The 22,896-nt window shown below is 49.3% G+C and overlaps 1 protein-coding gene across 1 annotated transcript in view; it reads left to right on the top strand.

Annotated features, from left to right (window-relative positions):
* bmpr1ba (bone morphogenetic protein receptor, type IBa) overlaps positions 1–22,896 on the top strand; it is a 38,840-nt gene that overhangs the window by 5,942 nt on the left and 10,002 nt on the right. The window contains exons 2-4 of the mRNA XM_029163108.3: positions 6,107–6,170; positions 10,236–10,382; positions 18,624–18,985. Of these exons, the coding sequence (XP_029018941.1) occupies positions 18,889–18,985 (97 nt within the window). The 5' untranslated portion in view covers positions 6,107–6,170; positions 10,236–10,382; positions 18,624–18,888. The remainder of the gene's footprint in view (positions 1–6,106; positions 6,171–10,235; positions 10,383–18,623; positions 18,986–22,896) is intronic.

Genomic DNA, 22,896 nt, shown 5'->3' with positions numbered 1-22,896 from the left:
AGTGTGGGATTAGGAGTCAACCTCTGTAGAGGAGTTTCTCTAAAGACAATAAAGAACAGTGAGCTTCCCAGCGCTGCCCCTGGGTTCATGTTCTAGCTAATCAACGGTGCACACAGCCGTGACTGTTCTGTTCCAGGGGACTGGAGATGGAGCAGGGGAGGGAAGGAGAGGCTAGACAGGATGAGGGTCCTACAGGCAGGGGGGCATGAGGGTCCAAGGAGGGAGGCGCCGCGCGTGCGGTGTTTCTGTTTGCCAGTGCAAAATTTCCACGGGCCTGTGTGTGTGTGTGTGTGTGTGTGCGTGTGTGTGTGTGTGTGTCTGTGCGTTAATTCTGTGTGCAAATGAACAAATTATATTGGTAGACCGAGTTCCTTAATAGTAGGAGTTAACAGAGTTGTGTGTCTGAGGCTGTGCTATAATCACTATCAGATGTCTGGGTGGAGGAGAGGGACAGAGAAAGAGACCCTGTGTGTGTGTGTGTGTGTGTGTGTGTGTGTGTGTGTGTGTGTGTGTGTGTGTGTGTGTGTGTGTGTGTGTGTGTGTGTGTGTGTGTGTGTGTGTGTGTGTGTAAACGAGAAGAGGGAAGGAAGAGAGAAACACGGGGAAAAGGAGACAAAGGAGGAAAATTGATATGGCTGCTGCATGTGCATGACAGTATCTGCTGTGTGCTCGTTGCCAGACAGTCTCCACACTAATCTGAAAGTCCTAGTGCTGCGTTTTTGCATTTTTTTTTATAATAAATGCCAGTTGATGTAGAGCATCTTTCCATTCTGACTTGTGTGTTGCTCTGAATCCTGCACCCTGTGGGTGGCATGTTGGGCCTAGCTGCATGTAAAGGTGTGCTGCACCCCTGAGCTCCCGCTCCGCTCGCAGCCGGCGAGGCCCCGTCCTAATCACTGTCAGATGGCCGACAGAGGCCTCGCGTCTGGGGCCATTTACGAGAGCCGCGTCCGCCGCGGGGCGGGGCGCGAGGCTACGAGGCTACGAGACGGAAAGAAGGCAGCGAATTAATGGCCAGACAGCGCATTTTACACGGCGACCTAATGTTTAGTGGAGCAACGTTAAAAATGTTTGTGTGGGATGATTGGTTCAGTTTGAAAGATGAGAGATGGAGTACGTTCCTATATGTTCTAGCTAGCAGTTAGCATAACATGCTGTAACATAAAGACCTGTAATGAATTAGCACCTGTACAATATTTCATTTCTAATTCGCTGTTGCTGATGTGAGCCTTTCCTGATTGCTAACTCCTGTTGGGTCATGACTGCATATATTTCCCTTCGTCTGTATGTTATTGTACATGTTTGTGTTGCCAGGAACTCGACTCAGCTACACACAATGTTTGACATCCTGTCATTCCTGCCTCGGAATCATGCGCGCACTCATAAAGTATTAAAACAATCCATCCGACCGGACTGCTTTAGGATTTAATAAGCTTAAACTGGCACGTGAGAGTGAGCGGCTCCTCTGGGCGAGACCTAAACTCGACAGAGGTCGGTGCAAAGATGTCAAATAAAATATAAATGGGAGATTCGTTGTGCAGCTGGTTAAACAGTGAGCGCTTTAAAAATTGACTGGCTCTAATTGCCTGGGTGGAAGTGGTCACACAGTGGACGGGTTGTGAAACATTTCCATAATCGTTATTGTGCTTCCTAGAATTACACGTCTTACTTTGGGTTATTTGCTTTTGTTCCCTCACGTTATGGACGTTTGCTAACAATCCTCAGCCGCGTCAGGAATGCTAGCGCCTCCCGACCTTTAGCGAACGCGTGTCATCGCTAAATGCTAACTGCTTGGCGCGGCGTGCTTGCTGCAGGAAATGAAGGCTAATCTGGTGGCCGTGGATGTTCCGCGCTGCCACGGGGCATTCTCAAGGTGGAGTGGCTCTCTGTCAATCCCGTGCGAATGAGTTTTTCATGCGTCCGCCCCGGCCGTGCCCCCGGAGCGTCCTCCATCCCTCTTTTAATATAGTCTGAGGATGCCTTCGGTGGCACATGCTCCAACCCCTGTTCGTAGCCCGGAGAGGCTGCTGTTTCCTCCTGCTCCTCCTCAAGGCCAAAAGGTCAGAGAACTAAATATTCATCTTTAATCCAATACGGGCCGTGTACACTGTTAGTTTAAAGTGTACTCTCGCATCCTGAGAGACATTAAACCCTCTTCTCTGACGTTCAGCAGCGAGAGCAAATCTCCAGCGGGAAAACATTTGACTTTCTTTCTCGCTTATTTAAGACACGAGAGGATAATTCCCCAGATTTACTGTGGAGGAGCATGTGATTTCACGGCGGCTGCGCTGTGGAGTCTCTGTTTGTTATTTCGGGGGAATGAAAGCAGGAGAGGAGGAAAGAGACACAGATTAGCCGACGGCCGCTGTGCTTCAGGTTTTGGGTGTGCGTTGCGCCCTCCACCACCTTTCAACAAGTCGCTGCACATCCACGGCCACAGCCGCTGCTCTGTGCTGCGTCCTGTTCAAGTGGCTCGATTCCCCAAAGTGATTTTGCACGGTGTTGAGGTGAAAACACGTCAGGAGGTGAGCAGGCAGAAAGGATTTAGCGAGTGGCGGCTACATGGGTTTGTTCCTTGTTTCAAACTCGAGAATGTTCTTAGCGAGGGGGTCCACGCAGCCATTAATGAGTCATATCCTCCCAGCTGCTGTTCCCTTTCTCACACACCTCCTAAAGTTCTAGACCGTCACACACACACACACACACACACACACACACACACAGGCTGGTGACTCCACACCTCTGGGGGGTGTTTTCTGGGGAAACACATCACGTCAGTCACCGGCATCAGTGCGTCAGTCAAACTTGTGCAAACACAGTGGGCGTTTAGTGGCAGGTGCAGCCGGCAGGGGTGGGCCGCAGACGCTCGGACCGGCACCGGCACCATGCACTCCTGGTGAGGCTGTCAGCGGGGAGCTGGAGAAAATGGGAGATTTAAAGTTGCAGGGTGTAAATGTGAGTCTACGCCAACGCAACGCGAGTGTGTTAACTACACAGGTGGGTGCAGAAAATAAAAATATGGATGCCTGTGTTTCTCTGGAGTTGGCAGATGTTTCCTAAGGGAATTAAAGCTCCTGTGTTTTATTTTTTTTGCTGCTGGCATCAATGTTGCTATTGTCTCATAAATAGACTCTGGGAATGTATTTCATTAAATTACTTTAAAAAAAATCCTTGACACCATGTTCCACTTCATGTAACTCTTTGAATTTTGAATGAAAGTGTGCGTGCGTGCGTGCGTGCACAGTGCATTTTCAATTTGACATGCGAGTTAACTGAAGTCTGTCTGTGCAGGATCTGTTTTCTAGCTGGAGAAAATATACTGTGCTCTTTGTTAGGTCTCTGATTAATGTACCGGCCACTACGCTCCCTCTCCCGCCCCACTGTCTCTCTTTCTTTAACTCGCAACAAGAATTTACCATTAACTTCCTTTTTTTTACGTGACTCTACATAATATACAGTATATATAAACATGCAGCTGTGAGCTGGTATTTGACTTCAGCGGCTCTAGACTTCTTCTGGGGGACTTTCTGGCTTGTGTGGGATGTGGATGGTTTTCACTGTAATCTAATCCAGCCAGGTTGCTGTAAATACAATTAGAGCGCTGCCACTGGGCGCAGAACACGTCCTGCACTCGAACGTGTCCCGAAGTGGGTCCGAAAAAATAAACGTGTAAGAGGAGGTCGAGTCTGAAGCGTAGGTTTATTGGGGTGTGGATCCGTGTTGCTTGGTAGAACCGGACACCAAGCGTCAGACGTGCGGCCGAGCCGACTCGCCGGTTAATATAATCGCCGGTGTGCACTTTTACAGTGTGTGTGTGTGTGTGTGTGTGTGTGTTATCCTGTGATAATTGTGTGTGTGTGTGAGAAGCCGCTAACAGAAGTGCCTCAGAGCCGCCATGTGTGTGAGCGCTGGGTAAAAGGCCAGGCTCACCGAGTGATTGCCACATTTTACCCAGTAAATAATTTAAGTATGAATCAATCGTGTGTTTGGACATTTGGCTGTTTGTGGACTCACATGAGCCTGATCACGTGTTTTCTAGCATTGGCTGAACTCCGTGGCAGTAACTGAATGGATGCTGGCGGCTTTGAACAGACGCAGGTACTGATGACAATAAAACCAAAGCTGTAACTCAGATTAGCAGTTGATACAGTTGAGTTGTTGCCCGTTTCACTGCTCGTGGTCTAGTGTGTGAAAAGCTGGTTGCATCTACTGTAGGAGGCTGATTCCATGCTTGACTTCAGACTCCACGGTGCAAACGCAAACCGTAACTCGGTGCAAATGTGTGTGTGGACGGATTTGTGAAGCCGCGCGCAGCGTGGGTTTATTTGTTTATGACGTTGTCCTTGGGCCAAATCAAACCGCGCCGCTGAACCGCAACCTCTCACTCGCCAGAATGCGCCGCCCTCAGATTCGCGCTGTCCGACCACCTCCACGCGGAGGAAACGCGGTGCGTAGCGCACGCGGACATGGGTGGGTACGGTCGGGTTTCCATTGCAGGCGGCCTGTTTTCCTCAGTCACCCTATCTGTCAGTGTTTTCGTTGGCTATTGTGAGGCCCGAAAGAGAAATGACAGTTTGTAGGAACTCACTGAAAGAAGGGATTTAGGCCGTAATCCATCTCACTGATCCGTTTTAGAAACAACCAACTGTCTGGCACGCCGCCTGGCTCCCGCCGCAACACGCCGCCTTTTGATGGGCTGTAAATCGACACCCACAGTGGCATTTTCTGATGCGCACACCTCGGGGTTCCGGGACTTCGTAGCCTCCAGCTTTATAATGTGGACACAATTACCAGAACATCTGCAGCTTCAGCGTTTAATATGCACTTTATGGTAGGTTCACAGCATCCGTGCACGGTGGCAGCGCCTCCAATAGAACTTCCCTCTCATCTCTAAACCAACAAGTTGCTGCAACATCCGAGTTATTGATTATCAGTTCCTACTGCTTCATATTCATTCATATTCATATCAGTTTCATGTATAGCTTAGGATGAAGGTCTGTGTTGTGCTACGGGTTAATGTGACCCTGCTCTGCTGAGGTCAGGTCAGATACGAACAGATTAACAAACAAGTTGTTTTCAGAACATTGAGTATAAACAAAGAGCGCCTCCAAAGCTCAAACAGGGGTGGCACTGCTGAAGGTCTGTCTTATCCAAATATTATACATGTGTTTATCCATCTTCCCACTAATATTCAGGTTTTCACCATGAGTTACTAATCAGTGTTGGTTCTGTCTCCTTTCAAACAATTGCTCTCTGTCTTTAGAGCAGTGTCGCTGCCAAAAGGATGATACCGAGCAATTAATCTTGCTCCATAAATCACTGGAGTCAAGCGTTTGCCTGGGTTTTATTTTTATATTCCAGTGGAGGCAACAATGACGCTCATTCATTATCTTCCCTCAGCCATGCAAACAGTGTTTTTAGTTTTCTGTCTGTGTGACATTTCTCAGCAATATCGAAGCATTTATTTATCTGAATAAAGACCTGAGGGCAAAAATTTTACTCTGGAAAAAGAAGAAACTTATCATCCCGGACTGTTTTCCACTGCTCTCTCATTTTCTGTCAGGACCTGAATGGTGCCTTTTATTCCTGCAAATGTTACAATATTAAGTTCTTTTTCCACAGCTTGAGGTTGGAGAGCTGTATTAAAGTTTGTGGAGCTTTGATTTATGCACAATCTGGCCTTTTTAACACCTAATATGAATTGACCTCTTTGTCTAACGGCGGTTCCTACGACGGGGGATAACACATGCCGAAAGGCCACAGACAGACACGCGCACGTGCACGTGCACGAGGCCGGAGTGGTTTATAGGGTGGCAATAAAAAGAAACGTTGTGTGAAATAAATCCAGTGTGAGTTACAGTGTTGTGGAGGCTGTGTTTTCTTAGAGATGAAGACGCGGACCCGCCCACGGCGTCACGTTTATATAAAGAATTTTTACATGAGTGTAATTTTCCAGCTCCGCGGGTGGGAATCTGCTCGAGCCTCCGATCACGGGAGCTAATGAAGTGTGCGGGCACGATGTTAGACGCGTGTGTGTGTCCCTCTTTTGTATGACTTGTGACATTTTTACAGTTTTTTTTTCTTGCTGTATGTTTTGTGTGTGCAGGGATTGCAGAGCTCCAGTGACTTGTCCCGTCTGTGAAACTCCGCTTCAATCATCTCATTCACAAGTAAGACTAAAGAGTTAATGGAAAAGTGCATGTGCTGCAAGAAAGGTCACATTTCTGAATGCACCGGTTTCAACTTTACAATGTTTATTAGCATATGTTCAGTAACTGTTCAGTACTATTGAAGCTTCATTGAGTTCAGGTTATAAATACATACACAGTATATGAGGACCACCTCACTGTTGCCAGCACATCTTGGCTCTCCACTAACTGAATCATCTCACGCTGTGCTGCCACACTATAGAGGCAGGAGGGTGGCAGTGAAGACAGACTGCCTCGTCTAAGTTTGCCAAAAGCAACGTGTAGATAGTGACACCATATGCTTCATACTGTATGTTACACATGATCTGACTCGGCCTTAAATGTCTAGTGTGAGCAGCAAAGGCTCATATCATGCACCGTGACTCCTGATCTACTAGTTCACTGTCTCTGAGCACACTTCAGTGCCTCTGGGCAACTTTGCATGAACACAAGAGACGTTTAAAGTAAAAGAGAGACCCACTTAATCATGAATGCTGCTTGTTTGTTAGATGTTTCTTTTGGGACCGCAGTCTGTAAACCAGCCTAAACTTACAAATCTTAAAGCCTCTATTTTTATAATATAGATATTTTTAGTGTTTGGAGAAATTGATGCTTGATAGCTTTTTTGGCATGACCAATTTGTATTGGGTCCTTTTAAAGGAGACGTTTGGCTCCTTACACAGTTCTCCTTTCTACCTTTCAACTTGGAAGGTACAAACAGATCTGCAACAGATTTCAAGTAGAAATCCCATCATCTACTGTACAATGGTGGTGAGTGAAATAGACTCATAGGATGGATTGTCACACTCATACTTTAACATATACGTGCTTTCCACTGTCTTTGTAGTTGTGGAAGCTGAGGTTGTATCCACCTTGACACAAATAAAAATTAGAGGCATTGCTGATCCAAACCAGCCACTCACCACCTCCAGGGCTGAGATCCAGAGTGGTCTGACGTTAGATGCAGGGGGGAGCACTGCTATGTGATGTCTGACACACACACACACACACACACACACACACACACTGGCAACAGCAACATAGCTGTATAGTATAGCAGTAGGGCTTTTGGTGAGGTCAATGAACTTTGTTGCGCTCTTCCATTCAATCGTGCTGTTCTGTTGTGCATTTGTTGTAGATACCACCACATTGTCCACATGTCTTGTTTAGCTTTAGCGATGATATAGTGAGTGATCATGGTTCACACCTAAGACTCTAAATCTGCATGGAAGCTGTTATTCACACATGATATTGCTATTTATCACATTTCTGAAACTGATTTCACCCACGTCACTGTAATGTGTGATGTTGTTTGTCCCCAAGGGGGCACCATACTTTTGGTTTTCCACCATGATCCACAGATAATTCCGTTCTAACTTAATTCTCCCTCCTGAGCGTTCATGCCTTTTCTACTTGTGACAACCTCTCCAAGCTCTGGCGGACTTTTAGCCGCGCACTAAATACATTACGAGGCTCCAGCTGCTCGCGCCAAGGTTTTATCAGACACATCTCAAGTGCCGCTCACTCGTCGGCGCGTCCGAGCCGCGGCGACGGCGCTTTGTTCTGGAAGCGCAGTTGTTCTCGCCGTTGCACGCTCCCCCCGGCTCCTTCTCACCTCGCCTCTGTCTCTTCCTTCCCCTCGCACGGGCCCACAGCTGTCCGCGGGCCTCAGCGGCTCTGCTCGCCTTCAGCGGCAGAAAGTACTTAGGCGTCTAAAACAGGGAGCGGCGGGCTTTGCCGTAATCCCTGTTTGGGTTAGAATAGACGCCTAAATAAACGGCTGCAACGGGACACCGCTGTTTACCAGCAGCCGGAGGATCGTGTTCAAAGTGTCCCAGTACTCAGTCGACTGTGATGAGCCAGGTCGGAAAGAAAGACCGGGCCGCGGGTCGCGCTGATGAGTGAGGCGTAAACACCCGGTGGAAAATGTTCCCAAAGAGCACGAATAAGAGATTCGTCAGAGATGGAGAATCACGAAGCAGAACTGGATTGTGGTCAGTGGTCAAACGATGGAACATGGAGATGATCAAACGATATGATAATAACTCAAACCCATGTAGGTGGAAGTCAGACGTTACTGACCCACAGGGTGTTGGAGGCGCTGATGTGTGTTTGGACGATACTTCGGCTCCTCAGACTCCTGCGACGTCACTTGGCCTCACATCACAGACCATGATTCCGTCCGGGCGACACTCAGCTCTGCTGTTTACTCTGACGAGGCCGTGTCTGTGGCAGCGACTGCCTCTCTGTACAACGACCTGCAGAGCTGTTTCTTTCCATCTGGGCCTCGCTCTCTACATTATGTTATGCTCCGCGCGTTCCTTCTGGCCGCTGTGTCACATCGTCAGCCAACAGTTAATGTGGATTGGACGGGTCCTGGGTGTTTTCACTTAAATGCCCTTAAGTGAAAATTTGCGTATGCCCCATTTCTCTGCGCTTTAAACAAATTCTGTTTTGTTCAGCAGCGCCTCTTTAAACCGCAGCCAGCTGAGTCCTTGTACAGCCGCATAGCTGCTCTTTGAGTGTTTCCCACCTGTCCCTCATAACTCATTCATCGTTCATCCTCACCACTGCAAGTCTGGTCAGGATGAAGTCATTTGTTCTTTGGTTCCTGGCTACGGATCAACGTGTCTAAGAAACACTCAGAAGAGGAGATGAGAAGCAGAACAAAGGGCGCGTGAGCTGCGGTTAATGGACCGGAGTCGGAGATGGAACCGAGGGAAACCGGTTTGGTGTCGGCCCGGTCCGCGTGTCCCGGTCGGGTCGCAGCACTGGTTGCACCAAGCTGTGATTTCACTCTGCTGGCTGTGAGGCTCTCCCCCTCGGGCTGTGTTTTGTTTTGTTGTCCTCCACCGCAGCCGGATGAATGGCCACATGGAGAGCCGTGGCGGGGGGGGGAGGGGGCGCTTTGGACATGTTAAAAGACACCTGTGGGGCTTTGAGGGGCCTCTGTGTGATGGACGGGGTTCCGCTTCAGGTGGCAGTAATTTCTGTAAGCCACGGGGAGGGGCGGTGGGGGTCAGATCGTGTGGGGGTGCGTTTGTGGGCTCCGGGTTTGGTGTGTGGTGGTGCGTTTGTGGTCCGTGTGTTTTCCTTGTCAGTTGAAAACACTGCTGTTACATTGGTGTTTTGTGTATATGCTGTTGAATGGAGTTGCTTCACGTGGTGCCAAATGCTTGTGCAATCGAGTCTACGTTTGCTTGTACGTGTCTGTCGATCTGCGGGTAACGCCTTCAGTAATTGCTTCTAATTCCACCAGGGACAGCACATGGATCGTGACAGAGTCTCACCCACAACTAATGATTATGTAAATTCGATAACCATCTGTGTGTATGTGTGTCACTGTGTGTGGGTGTCCTGCCGAATATACTTCTCCCTTTTATCATATGGAGATCAGCTGTTAGACAAATGTGCCATTGTTGAAGGCTGCAGTAGAGCCGTGTGTGTGTGTGTGTGTGTGTGTGTGTGTGTGTGTGTGTGTGTGTGTGTGTGTGTGTGTGTGTGTGTGTGTGTGTGTGTGTGTGTGTGTGTGTGTGTGTGTGTCTGTTTGGGTATTTGAAGATGTGCTTTACTTGTTCAAGGCCTCACCTGTTCTCTACACCTGAAACTGAGCTGGTACCGTGGACCTGCAGGTATTTCAGAGCTCGTTATTAAATGTCATAGGCCGATCTTCTAGAATAACCAATAATGTGAACACAAGTGCCTCAGCCTCAACACACACACACTTAAAAGAGCACTGGTACAAAAAACTGGGGAAAGAAATTAATCAGATGTCAATGTCTTCCTGTTGGCGTCGATGCGTTTATGTCAGATTTCGTTAAGCTACATTTAATTATGAGAGGATTAAGAAGAGTTTTCACTAATTAAATCAGGCGCCCTCTACGTTTGCATGGACAGGAGGCCAAACTCACAGTCCAGCATTCGCCCTCTGATCCTTGACTGCATCAAGCTGCAGTGAAATGAGTTTCAATGTGCAAATAAAACAAGCAAATGCCGGAGTTACTGTATGTAAAACGATGTGACATGAATTGGGTTTTCTTTTAACAGGTCTCTGAAGGATCTGCAGCCGCAGATAAAAGACCACCCAGATCACAGAATGAGACGACGGCACACGAGCATCCAAAGGCGGCGGCGTTAACGTCTGAGTCGTAGTGTGAAACATCCGGCAGCAGGTCAGCGATTCAGAGAAAAAAGGTCAGTAGGTGAAGAAATTCCTGAGCGTCACACCAGGCGCTCAATGGACCTGACATCATGTGGCGTCAATAAGAGCAATAACTTAATATACGGTGGTTCAGGAATGTCCCACAACTATTTAAACAGACGCATGCATACGTTTATATAGACTCAATCTAATTAAGTGTATTTTGAGTCAGGGGGCAATTGACTTTCTTAAGCAGCTGTGTGTATTTTTTAAGAAAGATACTTCTCAATAATACATTTTTTAACAGAAATGCCTCACATCAATCAGTTGAAAATCTCCTAATCTACTAGAAATGATCTGTCAGCAGCTTCCACATGCAGAAATGCACTGAGTGTCTATGGGCATGTTTGTACACGACGGAGCCGTTGGCTGCGAGTGCATAGGTCGTCCTGAGAGGTCACACTGTCAGTCTTGGGTTTCAGCGGTAGAAGAGGCTCTCTGTTACACACTGAATGGACACTGTCTTTCAAGAGGAAAGAGCGGGCGGGCGGGAGTAAGGAAAGAAGGTGAAGCCGAAGAAAAGAAACATGATAAAAGCTGGTATGGGTGAACGGACGGCGGCTGGATGAGGGCGGGAATGAGCGCCGTGTTTCCACATAGCAGCCGATAAGGAGCCTAATGATGTGACGGGGGACCGGAGCGGTCGGAACATACTGGACGTGCTGGAGCAGTGTGTGTGGTGCAGGCGTGGATGAATGTGTGTTTTGTGTGGGGGGTACGTCTGTTCCTTCCAGAACTTAAAGGGTTCCCGGTGGTCATTCGAGAACATGCAGTGAACTTGAGGATCCGTGAATAGTGGACGCTCTATATTTGGTAGCTGGGCCGAAGCTGGTGACCCTAATGGTGACCCCACACCTGCCTCGTGTGTGTGTGTGTGTGTGTGTGTGTGTGTGTGTGTGTGTGTGTGTGTGTGTGTGTGTGTGTGTCCGTCCACATGGGGGTGTATAGAATAGGAACATTCTCATTAGCGTGTGTGTGTGTGTGTGTGTGTGTGTGGGCTTTGCGTGTGTGGGTTTCCGCCTCCTTTCGTGTCTTATCAGGCCTTGACCCACCATCATCTCTGTGTAATGGAGTGAAACCTAATTGCGCTGATGTGCCAGGTGGTACAAAGTGAGAGATCTAAGGATGTTTAGGGCTTTTTTTATTCTCTAATTACGCCGTGGTTCATACTTCATGGTTGGTCGAGGTAGAGCTTGGCAGCTTTAGTGTGGATGAGCAACCACTGTCAGTGAACGCGTGACCGGTTTCTTATTAGTTCTTGTTCCTTATTTTCCGTCTCAGGGGTCAGGGGTCACAGAGGTCGAGGGGCGCCATGAATGACTGCCTGTTATCAGGTGGCTAACAAAAGAGCGTGTGTGCACTTTAGGAGTCAGAAGCAGGAAACGCAGATTGACTGGATGACGATAGATGGAAATATAAACACAAACAAGGCTGGAAGTCCGGACAGAGACAAACTTCTGTTTCTCCGTGCACGGTTGCTTTTATTCCTCGCAATCAGGTTGCCTTCATGTGGTTCGGTTTAACAAATAAGCTTTGTCTCGTGACAAACTGAAACGTACAGATTTAAAGTTGCAAAAGTAACTAAAGCTTCTTCAAAACTCTGTAATAAAAATATAATATTCATAGAAATATCATAATATATACAACAGATCATATTCTTAGTTTTAGGTTTTTTTCTTTCTGAGCTTATTTTTAACAAACAAAACCAGGAAGTGCATTTGCCTGTAAACTTAACAAATAGAAAAAGTTACCGACCTCCAGTCATTTGTCTGTACTCAGTGTCTCCTCCTCTGTTCCTCATCTCTCTCTCTCTCTCTTTCTGTATATCGCTGTATTTCATCCTTCTCACCCCATTTCCCCCTTTCCACAGCCCCTCTCTCCCCTCCTCTCATCTGGTTCTCTCCCTCATTTCATGATCCCCCCACCCCCTTTCTATTCCCTGCTAATTGCCACCTCGTTGTAGCATCCCAGGAGCCGGGAGCTCATTAATTGGTGAAGAGGAGACAGGTGGCGCCACTATGTTGTGATGCTTCTCGTTAGTTGTGTGTCAGTTTATTGTGTCCGTTCTGGTGTGTGTGTGTGTGTGTGTGTGTGCTGGTGTGTAGATCCTATATGCATGTGACCGTGTGTGTGTGCCCCTGCTTGTTAGCTCCCCTTCTTCTTCGGAGCCCCTTCTCACTGTAATCTCTTTGTTTATGCAGTGCGAAAAGGGCCTGGCGGGGGCATGAACTCCCCACGCTCTTATCCCACTGCGCCACTCACCCCTAGTGGACCCTCGCGCACCCCCGCCACCTCTCCGACACCCACCTACCCCCCCCTCCGCCTCGGCTCTGTCCTTCCACCGTCTGTCCCGTCGCCCCTCCTTCACGTCTGACTCTGTTAACATCAAAAACTGAAGCTGCACTTCCTCTCCGTCACTGAGCCCGACACCATCAAAGATTCCCTGAACCAGCTCCAAACGATTCATCCCTCGTCTCATTTGTGTTCCTTGAATACAGAGTTTCGGCGCTCACTGACCCTGCCACCATTGCTGCGTGTCCGTCCTGCACCATTAACACTATTGATCCAGTTCTCAAATCAGTTCAGACACTTTATTTATACCACAGGGTGCGATTCAGCGCCAGCGTGTTTGAAAACCCCGTTAAACATAATAGATTGTTTCACGCACATTTGCAAAATATAAAACCAAACAAATGAGCCATAATGCTGCAACATAAAAATGCTTTTTGTCACATTCTCCAGCTTCGCCGGTCTGACTCGCCTTTGAAAGCAGCCCAAATGTTCTTCTGTTTGTTTTATATGCAGGCAGTGTAAAACACACTCCAGATGGCGTTTCTGCAGAGCAGCCAAAAAAAGACATATGTGCAGTGATTTATATTCCTTTTTGAGGACTTTGTTCAGAATTAAACCGAACTTTGTGTCCAAGCATTAACTTTGGAGCGGAGGCTGACAACACCTTGCAGACGTTCTCCGATTCTGCTGGTTTCGGTGTAAAATTAGATTTTTAGAAAGTTATAAAACGTGCCTCACTTCACCAGCACAGTATCTTAGCGCCGATCCACACACTCCATCTGGTCCTTTTATTTATTTTAGTTGCTCTAAAATGCTTAGGTTGAGTGGAAAGACCCAGTTTCCTCACAGATGACGCGCTGTGATAAGTCTGTAAGTGGGAGACTGAATTCCTGAAGATGAAAACAAAAGAAAAGCCTTTTTTTTAATCACAGATGTTTTCTGTACGAATAGGTTTAGTCTGTCCCTGAAATAATATGAATTGCTCTCCAAAGACTGAAAGACTAAAGACTCAGTGCCACGACTTTTATTTCTACAAGTTTATAATTGATTGCGTTTGGTGAAAACTGTCAGAATATGTTTGTTATTGAGTGGATAAATGTGATGTTACGCTGGATAAGCGAGGAGGCAAAGTCAGAATAAAAAGATCAGCCAGTAATCGGCAAAGGATTGAAGCAGTGGATCAATTATGACTTTTAAGCATATTTTATCGCAGCCCTGATGCTCCGAAAATGATTCTATATAGACATTTGTTACAGGTTACAGAAGCGACGTGGTTACTGATCATCAGCCAAAAGCTGAATAAGTTAGTAAAAGAAAACATTGTTTTGTCTTACACTACGTAATTTAATTCTTAGCTTTTATCAGATTGCTGTTATTGTCTGTTTTAGTTTGTGTTTGTTTCTTCGCTTCTACTAATCGAGTGTTTGGTAAAGTGTGTGACGCCGGGCGTTGGTCCTGACAGATGGCGGCGGTCAAATGGTGGTCTTTTGGCAGGTCTGAGGGGAGCCGGTGTCGCGGGCAGTGGTGTGTGAATGTGTTGCTGTGCGCGTTCATGTTAATGCGTCTGGACTGGCGGACCGTGTCAGTGTGTGTCCATGTGTTCATGCAGGTGTGGGGGTTACGGGTGGTTTGTAGGTCAGCTCCCTGCTCCCGGTGTCACCGTGCTCTGTTTGGTCCCAAACAGCCACAATAACAGGGCCTCTTCCATGCCCCCACCCTGGGTCCACCCCCGTCTCATTATTACAGTCAATTCAATTACTTATCTGTCTGATAATCGGATAATTTGCTTCCAGCCTGTCAGGTTCTGCAGTCAGTTGACCGCGTAACGTGCTCGCTTTCGCTCCGAAGCCTCGCAGATTTGCTGCTCTCCAAACACACAAACAACAAAAAGCAGCAAGGCATGCGTCGGAATGACAAACCCGCTCAAAGGCGCATTGTGCCGTTTTAACAGGTGTGATGCAGGGGAGAGCGAGCGGGAGAGCGAGAGCCACAATGAACAGGCGAGGCAGCGGAGGCACAATGGGTTTATTGGGCTACGCTATTCTTGGCTGCGGGAACAGTTGTCATTGGCATTGGAAGCACACGTAGCTCTTTTATTAGCAGAAGCTCCCGCTTTAGGTGGTCCCTCCCACGCGCTCAGGGCAAGCTGCTTTTAACGGTCAGAGAACCTCCAGAACCCCCGGCCTGTAAATCAGCGTCACAGAGCAGCTCACAGGTCCGTTAGCCCACGTCTGCACACTCATTCCCGTGTTTCACGGACCAACGTGGAGCGGCTCGTTGACGGGCTGCTGCTCCAAGCTCCCGCTGTCATTCAGCCTCCTCCACAAATGACTGGCTGAACCCGTTTGATCCTAGTACCTGATCCATAAGCCCGGAGTGAAGGAGATTCTGCGGGGCCCGGTCGCGGCGCACGGGGAGCCTCGGCTCTTTGTGAATCAGAGCGGTGGGAGGGCAGAGAGCCCACGGTGCAGGTGGGATGTCCTGCGCTCCTTCAGCTCCGGCTCAGGAAGCGCCTGCCACACCAGCGAGCTGTTACCTTAAGAGGACATTTTTAACATTCCAGCCTTTTGGTCGGCCCGTTCCTTATTTATCCACTCGGACCCGCTCTCCTCCCAGGCAGCCGAATAATTCCAGACCCCCATCATTAGACTGCAGATCTTTGAAACAGATGCTTGCTTTTCACTATATTTGTGTCTTAGAGCAAATCAAAGTAAATAAACATCATACAAATCCTATAGCTAACAATCTCCGTCACATATTTCACAGGCTTTAAAGAAATATTTACGGGATGATGATTACAGGGGGGGTTCTGACACTCCTTCCCAGTTTTGTTGTACCTCACCCTGACCACACCTTTCCCTGTCAATTATTTTATGGCGGTTGTAAAGTGATACAGTGAGTGGTTTCACAATGGCAGTAACAAGCTTTAAAACCATTCCCAGTCTATCATTAGGCCTTCATTAAATTTAAATAGTTTGACACTGCGTGCGTGTGTGTGTGTGGACTAACTAATAGAAGACTTGTGTTTGTTCCAGCGCCTCATCCTATTTTACCGTGTTACTGAGAAGGAATCCCTGATCAGCAGCGCAGGGGGATTCTCTGCAAAAGTGAAAGGTCAGTCAGGAACAGACCAGCGCAGGAGGTCAGAGGTGAACCCGGCAGGCCGCTGCTCTGTCGGCGCTTCCTCCCCGGGCGCTGCTTTCCTCATCCCTCTCGTGGTGGACGTGCTTGTGGAAAGGCGGAGGCGTTGGAGTCGACTGGCGGGAGAAGGAACTGTTCCTGTAACAGTATCTCACACACGTCTCCGGCCCCGGCTCCCGTCGCCTCTCCCGCCTCAGTCCATTCAGGCAGAAAGGATTGCTATGTAAATGCGCCGCTGAATAGGACCTGAATGAAGGGCCTTAAAGCAGATTATGTTAAACTGCTTGTTAGTTTAAAGACACGCTGAAGTGAATGGATGGGGATTAGCAGATGTGCTGCTGTGGCGCAGAGGTGCTTCCTTAAAATGGACCTAATCCCCCGTCTGTTAGTCGCTGCGCACATCAAATAGAGGCGTAAGCGCCTGTGAAGCAGGACCAGGAAGAGGTGGGCTTCAAATTCCTAGCGGCATAGCAGGAATCCCAACGCAGAGACATGTTTGAATAACAAATTTGTCTGCATGTGAAGCCGCAGGTATGTAGTCTATACAGCGTGCATAGTTTAGACCACGCAGGTTGAAGAATGTCCCCATTTGTTTATCCGTCGCATCATAAATAGCCGATCGTCGGTGAAAGGACAGTTTATTTAGGCAGCGGGAACAGATTTACTGAGAGTCATCTCTGCTCTGTGTTTGAACATGTCACATTCTGCTCAAAGCAAACTCCACTGGTCTTGACGCTGAAAGCTGCTGACACAAGAGGCTGTTATGACGGCCTTCGCCGCCCCCCCCCCAGCGACGGCTGAGACGTCGGCTGAGCGGCGCAGGAGCGAATGCTTGAAAAACAGACACGTTCAGAGGAAAGGTCGACAATTTATTTGCATTCACGTCCCCTCTTTTATCTCCGTTTGATCTCCAGTGCCCACGTTATTTCCCCTCCACTGTCTGACCTCCGACACCTCTCCCTCCAGAGGTCAAAGGTCAAAAGGATCCTCCATTTTTATCATCTCGGGCCTCTTCTCTCGTGTTTTTTTTCCCCCGTCTGCAGCCTTTTATTAACTCCTCTTTCTCTTTCAATTTTACCGCTCATCCCTCACTTGTGACGGCCCCAGCCATCCGTCATAGGCCCAGCATGAGGGTGATGCTGAGGGGGAATGGTGAGCCCGTGCTTGTGTGCGCGCTCCGGGGGCACCGGCCTGCAAAACCTTTCAAGTAACTGTTTTCGAAGGGGGTCATTCCTCAATCTGCATATGATATGTTGTCTGGCAGCGAATCACAACAGACACGCAGCGCTGTCTGTCTGTCTGTCCGTCCGCCTCTCGCTCACACACGCACAGCTTCACAGCTTCACAGCTAGCAGGGATTGGGGGCAATGCTGTCACAGTTTTTAAAAGGCTTCCCGTGGTTAGACATGCTTGAAATGACATTCTGGTTCACTGGAGAAGGGGAGTGGGAAAGGGAGAGAAAGACGGGAGTGGAGGGGGAGGGCGTTGAGTGTGAGTTAAATAAAAAAAAAAAGAAATGATGGGATGTAACAGAGACGGACAGAAAATAATAGAACTGTGTGTTATGATAAAAGTTATGAGACTGCAGACTTGAGTCTTATGTTTAGATCAAATTGCCTCCTGGATGAACTGCTAATCATTATATTGTTACCCATAGAAACAAACCACAATTCATAAAACACTAATTATGAAAGAATTACACTTTGCATCAGAAACTGTGGGAATAAACCTCTGTAGCTTCAGAGAGCAGCACCGGGCATGAATGCTCATTAATAAGGTGACTTGTTTTGCTCTCATCAAGGAGCCAGGCAGCCACAGACGTCTATTGTTTGCGGCTAATGAACAATGTGAACGAGCGTGGGGGGGGGTGACGCACAAGTCCGATCGACACCAAAGTGCTGCTGTTTGGTGTGAAAACGCGCCGGGCGCACGGCTGCTCGCTGCCTAATGCGCTTTACGGGAAGCCGAGTGGCTCGTCTGCAGCGAGAGCGCGGCTCTGAAAGGGAAATGGTCTATTAGGGCGTCTCAGCCCATTTATTTATCAGCTGCAGCCTGGGCTGACGTAATCTCCCGTCTGCGTTGAAGGGAGTTGTTAACAGCACCCCGCTGTTGGACAGGTTATCGCCGTGCGTAGGCTTTATTTTCTAATTGACTCTAGCACATTTTGATTTGTGACCCGTGACCTATTTCTTATCTAAGCTGTGTAGTTATTTGACGTGCATGTTGTGGGGGCCTGTTTCTCTCCGGCTCAGACTGAAGGTCACCGCTCTGGGCTCAGGTCTGTAAGTGTGGACCAGCACCACTGCAGCTCTGCCTTCTTGTGTTTCAGCGAACAATGTGGCCCCGGCTCTTAATTACTTTGCCACTTGGGCTGTTGGGAGAAGTGCACACGCATGCTGTTACTCTGGAGAAGACGCCGACTATCCAACAATGCGTTTGTCCTTCACCTTGTTCCCAGACGAAAGGTGGAAACGGGTCTGCGAGTCGCTAAAGCCCCACAATCCCACAGATCCCGATGCTTGTTTTCAATATCCTCATCTCCCTCCTCCTACATTTTTCTAAACCCCATCTTGCTCCTGTCTGCTCCCTGCCCCCGTTTTCTTTCCACCCCTGCCCTCCCTCCGTGTGTGTGTGTGTGTGTGTGTGTGTGTGTGTGTGTGTGTGTGTGTGTGTGTGTGTGTGTGTGTGTGTGTGTGTGTGAGAGAGAGAGAGAGCGGGTCAGCCCTCCCTACTAGCCAAGTGAAGTAAACTCCCCCTTCTCTGTGTCTCTCTCTCTCTCTCTCTCTCTCTCTCTCTCTCAGCTGGGCTGCTACTGTCAGACGGCGCTGGAGGACAATCGAGTGCGACGGCTGCAGCCGCTGCCGGTGCGTTCGTGTGGTGTGGACTTTCTCACGTTGCGCTGGATACGCACAGGCTCACACACACAGATCCAGGAGCTCGCTCTCGCTCTCGCTCTCGCTCGCACGCCCGCCGCCCCCCTCCCCTCCTCTGGCACGCGGACTCGGAGGGAGAGGCGGTGCGCGAGTAGCCGACCCCGTGCTGTAGAGCGGAGCGGCAGAACCTACCATGCCCGTGCAGGGAGAGCCACTGAAGTGCTGTCTGTCTCTGTGCCTCTGGAGCCCGAGTCCCCTGCTGCTGCTCTGGCTGCTCGTGCAGGCGCACGGTAAGTCCCCGTGAAGTCTTTTGCGCTCGCTGCTGTTTCCACTCAGCCTCAGCCGCCGCGCTGACCTGCAGCGAGGCTGGGGCTGAGGCTGCTGCTGCTGGTTGGATTTTTGTTTTCATGCTTGGCGAACTTGGCTGAATCCGGTCCAGTCTCTCCCCGAGGCTGCGGCGCTGAGTGAGGAGCAGCTGAAGACGTGTGGAATTGGCTTCAAACTGTAACAAGACACAATCCCGTTGTGTGTAATGTAGAGCTTCATGAGGTCCATCAGCAAAGTGTCAAGAAATGATAACATGATCTGGGACTTTCTAAGGACTAAAAACCCGTCGGCCCGTGGAGAAATTGCTGAATCTTAGCATTTGAATGATTACGGGTTATGGAGCTGGGTTCTGGACGTGGGCTCGGTACTCGCAGGATCCGACAGCGTTGCCGTGAGCCGCATCAGCCACTTTGCCTGTGACCATGTTTGGTATCTGGAGTGTGATTGGCGAGGTGTTGGAGAGAGAACATGTCAGATTCAGCGGCGTGTTATGTTTAGTGGCGCGTGGTGTGTCATCACAGCTTGAGCCGGCTCTTCTGCTGGTTCCTCTGAGCATCGGCTCACTCCCGGACAGCATTAAAGTTCATCTGAAGCTATAAACCCTCTTACTGAGCGACGGTCACTGTACACGTTCGTCTTTCGTTGTTGCTCTATTTAAAGTCACCGGAGTCCGTCTCAGCTGGAAGCCCTGGACTTAAGCCCGCTAACGCTCCTGCTCGGTAGGATATGAGCTGAGCTCGACCTGTGACCTCTGGCTGCATGTCATCCTCTCTCTCTCCCTCTCTCTCGTCCATCTTTCCTGTCATTGTCACCAACTTGAGTTGACTTTCCTTTGGAGCCCACGCTGAGCAGCTCCCTCTGCTGTGATTCATCCTCTTTGCCGTTCTGTCATTCGAAGCCAACCCAGGAACAGCGCGGCAGTCGTTCTAACGCGCCGTGAGCATTTAAGCATTTTGCAGTGTGACGCGAGCGAGTGATGAGTGATGTATATTCACAGTAAGGCTGACTGCTCTGTCAGAGCGGCTGCCAGTGCAGATGACATGTGTCAAAACTGAAGCATGCCTTTATTTTTCGCTAGCGACGTCCCAGCAAGTGCTTCTTTTTGATCGGGTGTTCGGTGCGACGCCTGTTAGCAACAGCCTTATTCATTGACTGACACGGAGATGATTGATTGAACCGGCAACAGGCTCATTCAGCGGCTGACGTGCGGATGATTGATCGTCCCTGCAGTAGATTTGGCCGTGACTCGTTGGCAAATATTTGATTTTGTAAAAACGCTGGAGCGATTAATTTCTCGCCTGCTGGACCCACGGCCACAGGTGAGCCGGAGCCGGAGTCTCCGCGGGTCGGGACGGGCTGTTGTGTCTGCACCAAGGTCGCAGCTCGGCCCGCGGCACATCCCACGTAAAGGGTGACGCGTTCATTCTTCTTCAAGGAGAACGAGGAGAGAGGAATGCACGCATTGTACAACACACACACACACACACACACACACACACACACACACACACACACACACACACACACACACACACACACACACACACACACACACACACACACACACAGAGATCTGTGACCTTCCACCTACGCCAGGCTGCAGCCTTCACTTCTGGGAAGCGAGGAGGGAGCGCGATAGCTTACATTCATTGTCCTTGGTGGAAATGCACGCTGCTGTATCAGTTTTCACAGTCAAAGCTCTGCCAGTCGCTTTTGTCGCCGCTTGCTAATGAGCCTCTGTTGCTCCCTGCACAACGTGAGATTGACTTTTTAACGCAACCAAACTACTGCAGGGTTTTGTTTTCAGCCAAAGCAGTCTCTTCACACGTGTTGCTGCTGAACGCCGTGTTCTCCCACCGCCCAGAATGCGCGGTGCCGCTCCTCAGATAGGGTTTCACGGTGCTCCGTTGTTACACACAAACCGTTCAGGCGACCGCGTCCACCGCATCCTCTCTCTCCTGCCTGTGGGCCTGCACCACTGAGCAGCTGCTCTGCTGATCGCAGGTTTTAATCAGTGGATGTGTTCCTCGCATATACAGTATGGTCCAACTTGAATTCATTATCGCCCGTCTCCAAAGCGCCCAGCGCAGCGGCTTTCCGCGCGGGAACTCCGCTTCCGCTCGTCTCTCGTCTCGGTGTGAGAGACTTTCATGACTTAAAAGGAGTTTGGAGAAAACGGAACCTGAGGGCGTGAGAGCTGACTCGCTGTTTCACCGCTCCTCGGCCTCAAACCTTCCTCACAGGATGTGTTGGGTTCCTCTCTGGAAACCGATACCTCATTAGAACCACTGAACCTGAAGCCCAGAGGTAAAGTGTTGCCGCCATTTGGTGAAAACAAATTGTTGGCATCCTAAATTACACTCACACCATACAGTCATACAGTAACTTTTTGTTTTTAACATTTTTAAAGCCTTTGGCACCAAAAACTGCAATAAGTCAGTGGATATAGATATAGAGTGTTAGTAACACACATATTTGTGCGATAAGATCCTTAAAGTCTGAGAAACACAGGTGAAAAAGTCATGATGTAATGACCTCTGAAGGGCGGGAGGTGAGGGCATGTGAGGAGAGTTCAGGACTGAGGGGTATTACATCCTGTAATGGATACGGATCCAGTAACTTCTATCCCAGTCAGATTACCGGTCTGGCTCGGACTTCTTAAGACACAGCTGGAGCGAAGGGGTGTGTGTGTGTGTGTGTGTGTGTGTGTGTGTGTGTGTGTGTGTGTGTGTGTGTGTGTGTGTGTGTGTGTGTGTGTGTGTGTGTGCGTGTGTGTGTGTGTGTGTATTTGTGCACGTGTATTCAGCTTCTAAGTGAAGATGCACAAAAAACAAAAAGAAACACGATTCAGAACCGAGGGCTTCAGGCCACGTCGATTACGTGATCAGTCTCTTTTAGTTCACTTAATTAATGCAGAGCCATGTCCCGTTTGTTGAAGCTAGACTGAGTCTTTGTTGTCTTCTTTTCCAACCGTGATGTGTCCTGATAGTGACTGCAGGCAAAGTGGAGTACAGCACAATGCAGTGATGGACAGATAACAGGTGAGGGCCAGGCAGAGCGGAGCAAGGCCCCCCCCTGCTCCCAACACCAACCCAACCAACACCAGCCTGCTCCCAACCCATACCAGCACCAGCACCAACCTGCTCCCAACCCATACCAGCACCAGCCCATATCAACACCAGCCTGCTCCCGGCCGCTGGAACCATGTTTTGGATAGTGAAGTGTGAGTTGGCAGAGAGAGAGAGAGAGAGGCTGAGTCACTGCTTGTTGGTGGCACTTGGCCTTGTGTTGAGAGTCACGCAAAGTCAGAGCTGTTGGGCACAGACGAAGGAGGGGAAGGCTGAAGAGGAGGAGGAGGAGGAGGGCGCAGCAGATGCTGTGTAGGATGGAGCAGATGTCGCGCCATCGTCTGCAGGTGCATCTTTAACCGTGGCACTAAAACCAAGGACCAGCAGCTGGATGTGACGGTGCCCACTTTGAACCGAATGGCTCTGCGATGGGGACGATCACGGCACGCTGGAACGGGCAGCTAATGGGTCCAGATGGGAGTGGAGTGGATGTTCAGCGGGCGGCTGCAGCGTGTTTGTCCAGGGAGATAATACAGAGGAGGCCTGGAGCCGCTGATGGGTGATATGTGACTTGGTTAATGGGAAGCTAATCACAGAGAGGAGACAGCGGGACGCGAACAACTGTAAACGCACACACACAAACGCACACAAAGCAGGAGCTCGCGGACGCGATACGGGCCGAGACGAGACGTCGCCTTATGTGTGACTCGGCTGCTGCCGCGTGTTATTGGATGATGCACACGTGTGCACACGGAGGTTCTAATGGATGGAACGGGACGGTGCAAGGCTGCAGAGATGACGCTGGA

Source organism: Betta splendens, chromosome 9 (genome assembly GCF_900634795.4).
Source record: "Betta splendens chromosome 9, fBetSpl5.4, whole genome shotgun sequence".
NCBI lineage: Eukaryota > Metazoa > Chordata > Actinopteri > Anabantiformes > Osphronemidae > Betta > Betta splendens.
This window is presented reverse-complemented; position numbering and strand designations above follow the sequence as displayed.